This window comes from Lactuca sativa, chromosome 1 (genome assembly GCF_002870075.4).
Source record: "Lactuca sativa cultivar Salinas chromosome 1, Lsat_Salinas_v11, whole genome shotgun sequence".
Lineage (NCBI taxonomy): Eukaryota > Viridiplantae > Streptophyta > Magnoliopsida > Asterales > Asteraceae > Lactuca > Lactuca sativa.
In genome coordinates, this window is record NC_056623.2 from 87,915,124 (window position 1) to 87,920,419 (window position 5,296).

Below are 5,296 nucleotides of genomic sequence, written 5' to 3' on the forward strand. Positions count from 1 at the left end.
TCTCGTTCCAAACCCTTTGCTCTTCAATCTCCTTCCAAAAATGCACTAGAACACACGATCTTAACCTCTCTCCCTCCCTCCCCCCTCTCTCTCTCCCTCTCTCTCCCTCTCCCTCTTTCTCTCTCTCAGATGAATACAACTTGGTTAGGGTTTCTATTAGGGTCTCAAGGTGATAAGGGAGGCAAAAATGAAGGCTTAAGGTCCTTTAAATAGGGCACAAACCCTGAAAATTAGGGTTTTCAAACTCAACTCCTACTCGTCGAGTTGGGGCCCTCTAACTCGTCGGGTCGACTCTAAAAGTCATGCAATCATTTTAACTCTCCACTCGGCGAGTTGGGGCCTCCAACTCGTCGAGTTGCTCAGACAACATGAATATAAATTAATTAAATATCATACCTGGGAGTCGAGATGTTACAAAAACAAAAATAAAATACATTGGTATTCTATATAATTTGTCTAAAAAGAAGCTAAAGATGGGAATGAATCGAAGAATACCCATCTCAACAACACATAATGATTTGCTACTTTTACACCTATAAAGATCCCATGGACACGAGACAATGAAGCGATTCATGTCAATAAAAAAGAACAAGGTATGTATATATTTTACACCCGAATATAGAAAATACATAAATAACATACATGGATGATAGCCAGAAAGTAAATATCACAAATAACACGTACATCAATGTACTTAAATGTATATTTGTGTTCTAAAGTATCATATTAATATGTATATAAACGATCGTCTATGACCTATCAAACATGTGTGATAAAAAATACCATGTTTATTACATCCTATAACAATCTTTACACAACACGATCAAATACAGACAAATTAGCCTATTTCCGAGTGTGTATTAAAGGCGATAAACTTATGAATACTAATGATTTATTTCCATATTTTCACATATTGCTTGTGTTGTACTAAAGTATTTAAAAAAAATACATGTTTGACACTCTGACTAATGAATAAAATTCTCACACAACACCATCAAATAGAAAAATTAGCCTATTTCCTAGTGTGTATTTAAATTTATGAATGCTAATGATTTATTTCCATATTTTCACATATTGCTTGTGTTGTATCAAAGTATTTACAAAAAAAAAGAAAAAAAAAATACATGTTTGACACTTTGACTAATGAATAAATACACTTATACGAATACAAGATTGACATGGTTTATTCTATACCACACGCCTACCCTAATATGGTCGAACAAAGAATTGCTAGGGCGAATTCTTGAATCTATCTCCCAATCCGGTTGATCCGATTAAACATTGATTTTGAGATTTGGGGCTGCGATCGTGACAATCGAAGGGAAATCAAGAATCGATAAACCTGTTAAGCGGCTTCTTTCTTGTTGTTTGTTTTGCGACTTTGCGTAGACCAACGGAATGATCCAATAAATTAAAACCCTTCCCACGAAATCGCACAATTCATCTTCAGTTTTCCCCAAAATATACCACTTATCGATCACCGTTTCTTCTCGTATTCCTGTCTGTGGGACTTGTATAATCATCTTTCTGATAATCACACCGCTAAAACCCTAGGTTTGCACTCCCCGTTGTAAAAATTTCTAGGGTTTTTCTCGCGATGGATTCCGAAGATGATATGCACGATGCGAACGATGTTGATTCTTATGAAGAAGATTACTATAGCGGCGATGCGATGTACAGCGATGATGATGATGATGCTGGGTATGAGTTTTTGGATAACGCTTCTGATGATTCCGATGATGTATCAGTTAGTCGGCAACAGGTAATCGAATTTTACCGAATATACATTTCTAACTCTCATACTGTTTATTCGTCCAATTGGATGCATTTCTACTATTAAATTTGGGGATTTCTTTTATTCACTACCCTCTTCTGCTTCAATCATTCCAAGTTCATCATATAACAAGGCTTCGGTGGTTTTATTAACTAATGATTCGATGATGAGTTGGTTCTAGGACATTGTTGCCTGGTGTCGATTTCTCTGTTTTCTTTTCTGATATTGTTTTGGTTAACTTCTATGACAAAAAGTTGTCGACATATATTGTTTTCTATCTGTTCGCTCTTGCCTCCATCCAAGCTTTATCATTTCTTGTTCTGTATTTCAGAAGAATTACACTATCTTGAAGGAAGATGACATACGCCAACGCCAGGAGGATGATATCACTAGAATCTCTTCAGTTCTATCAATCTCAAGAGATTCTGCATGCATGCTTTTGCGCCGTTTTAACTGGTAAAGTGTTTAATTTTTCCGAATAACAAATTCTTCTGTATCAAGATTTTGAATTTCTTCTATTTAATAAGTTGCTATCTAACCCTGCAGGAATGTTAGCAATGTTCATGAAGCATGGTTTGCCAATGAAGATGCAGTTCGTAAAGCTGTTGGCATGTTGGATACTACCAATATCAAACCACCAAAAGCTGGAGAGGTAAGTTAGTGTAAAATGGTAAACAAGTTAATGTTTAGTGAAGTTTTTAATCCTTTATCTTTGTATCTTTTGAAGCTTCCTTGTGGGATCTGCTTTGAATCATATACACTTGATAGTGTTAGCACTGCTGCTTGTGGTCATCCTTTCTGTAACACATGTTGGGCAGGTTTGTACTTTGTATTGATAATGCAATGCTCTCTGTTTTCATCTTATTATACATTTATATGTTTATAATTGGTATCCTGATTTCTGTTTCTTTTAATGTTTTTATTGAATCTGGTAGCTTACATTAGCACATCTATCAATGATGGTCCTGGATGTTTGACTTTGAGATGCCCAATTCCATCTTGTGGTGCTGCTGTTGGTGTGGACATGGTCAATATGTTGACTTCAGATGAAGACAAGAAGAAATATCGTCGTTACCTTCTTAGATCTTATATTGAGGACAATAGAAAGGTATGTAAATTGTAATTTATCTTAATGATTTCGTAATCAAGATTTTGATTATACTTTTTTATTCATTGATAATTTGAAATTTGATATGATAGACAAAGTGGTGCCCTGCTCCTGGATGTGATTGTGCTATTGAGTTTGATCTTGGAAGTGGAAGCTATGATGTAACTTGCTATTGCTCATACAGCTTTTGTTGGAATGTGAGTATCATGATTCAATAACTTCATTCATTTTTATAAAAGTTTATGTTTTTTCTTTATAAAAGATCAAATCTTTTTTGTTGCTATTGTTGTAGTGTACAGAAGAAGCTCATCGCCCTGTGGACTGTGAAACTGTGTCCAAGTGGATTATGAAAAACAGTGCAGAGTCTGAAAATATGAATTGGTAAATGTCCAAACTACCCCTTCTCCCTTGTTACATGTTCATCTCTCTCTCTCTCTCTCTCTCTCTCTCTCTCTCTCTCTCTCTCTCTCTCTCTCTTTCTTGTTTTGATGATTATATAATGATTTTTCAGGATTCTAGCAAATTCTAAGCCTTGTCCAAAATGCAAGCGTCCAATTGAGAAGAATCAAGGTTGTATGCACATGACATGCAACCCTCCATGCAAATACGAGTTTTGCTGGTAAGATTTATGGTTTTTTTTTTTTTTTTTTGGTATATGGAATGGAATCACAAAAGGGGAATGGAATGAGTTATTGTATTCCGTTATCATGTTTGTTATGTACATTTAGAAACTTAAATGAAATTAAGTTTATGCTTTATAAAATTAACTTTATAAAATTGTAAATGTAGGCTTTGCCTTGGTCAATGGTCAGATCATGGAGAGAGAACTGGTGGATTTTATGCTTGCAACCGTTATGAATCTGCAAAACAAGAAGGAGCTGTAATAAAATTAATCATATTTTACTCTAAATTCAATAAAACATTACCATTGTTTTAAAGTCTGAATCTTTAATCTTGTAATTCATTCCACTTCCATTTGTAGTATGATGAATCTGAACGCAGAAGAGAAATGGCAAAGAATTCTTTAGAGAGATACACTCACTATTATGAACGTTGGGCAACTAACCAATCGGTATACAAGGGCATAATTGTAATTTTCTATATTGTGTAAATTCACGTGTCTGATATATAATAATACTTTGTCTCTTTTTTCACAATAACAGTCGAGGCAAAAAGCACTTGCGGATTTACTACAGATGCAAACAGTTCATGTAAGTTGGAATTCCAATATTTTTTTTAGTAATATTATATTAAAAAGTCTTTTTTTTAAACATCTGGTAAAATTTCAGCTTGCAAAACTTAGCGAGAGGCAATGCCAACCCGAGACACAGTTGAAATTTATTCTAGAAGCTTGGTTGCAGGTATATGCTTTACTTATATTTAAAATTTTAATATATATATATATATATATATATATATATATATATATATATATATATTTATATTTATCCTAAATGATTTATTGTTTTAAATGATGGTTTTTCTATTTCAGATAGTTGAATGTAGGCGTGTGTTAAAATGGACATATGCATATGGGTATTACCTACCTGAGCAAGAAGTAGCAAAAAGACAGTTTTTTGAGTATTTACAAGGTATGTGTCTATATTCCCATTTCTCCTCCCACATTGTACACAAAAGTGGTAAATGACCATATTACCCTCGCAGGTGAAGCAGAGGCTGGTTTAGAAAGGCTCCACCAATGTGCTGAAAAGGAATTACATACTCACATTGATGGAAATGCCTCTCAAGAGGAGTTCAATAATTTCAGAACAAAGTTGGCTGGTTTAACAACGTAAAATTCAATCCTTCTCTTAAAGTTTTGATTTTTTTTTTCTGGGTTTATAAAATCTTGAAAAAATTATTATTTATTTTTAAAAATAGCGTGACACGCAATTACTTTGAGAATTTGGTGAGAGCATTGGAAAACGGGTTATCTGACGTGGACTCACACGGGGCATCAAGCAAAACAAGCACCTCAAAACACGCAGCAGGGACAAGTAAGTCAAAAAGTGGAAAAGGAAAGGGGCCCACAAAGGGTGGTGGGTCAACTCGGACCGATGATTTGACCGGGTGGTCATGCGATCAGTGCACTTATATGAACCCAAAGAATGCCACTTCTTGTCAGATATGTCACACCAGTCGGTGATATTTATTAATCGAAGTTGGCTATGTGTTGACCTTATGGAAGCAAAAGGATTGGAGGGCATATAAGTTATTTTGATTTGTAATGTGGGGTGGGGTGGGGTGGGGTGTATATAGATGGATGGTTGGGTTTGTTGTGATGATGACTGGTTGGTGGTGAAAGATGTGTAGATTTGATGTTGTTGGTGTTTTTTTTTTTTTTTTTGAATCGTGGATGATTTGTGGTATGTAATGTTGTAATGGAGTTTTATACAAAAACTTGTTTATGTGGG

At 34.8% G+C, this 5,296-nt stretch overlaps 1 protein-coding gene across 1 annotated transcript; it reads left to right on the forward strand.

The window, feature by feature from the left end:
- Positions 1–1,184: 1,184 nt before the first annotated feature.
- On the forward strand, positions 1,185–5,296 carry LOC111896943 (probable E3 ubiquitin-protein ligase ARI8). Its single transcript, XM_023892916.3, has 15 exons — positions 1,185–1,762; positions 2,106–2,230; positions 2,321–2,426; positions 2,502–2,592; positions 2,710–2,882; positions 2,975–3,079; positions 3,175–3,263; positions 3,394–3,501; positions 3,672–3,762; positions 3,865–3,954; positions 4,046–4,093; positions 4,172–4,243; positions 4,375–4,474; positions 4,548–4,674; positions 4,764–5,296. Exons 1-15 carry the CDS (start codon positions 1,598–1,600, stop codon positions 5,026–5,028), a joined length of 1,755 nt encoding a protein of 584 aa, XP_023748684.1. The 5' UTR covers positions 1,185–1,597; the 3' UTR covers positions 5,029–5,296.

What these genes read in the sequence shown, in the direction of transcription:
- LOC111896943 (XM_023892916.3), top strand. Translation starts at nt 1,598, where the DNA reads ATGGATTCCGAAGATGATATGCACGATGCGAACGATGTTGATTCTTAT. An exon ending in AACCACCAAAAGCTGGAGAG is followed by an intron (nt 2,427 to 2,501) that starts GTAAGTTAGTGT and finishes TATCTTTTGAAG; the next exon opens with CTTCCTTGTGGGATCTGCTT. An exon ending in AAGTTGGCTGGTTTAACAAC is followed by an intron (nt 4,675 to 4,763) that starts GTAAAATTCAAT and finishes TTTTAAAAATAG; the next exon opens with CGTGACACGCAATTACTTTG.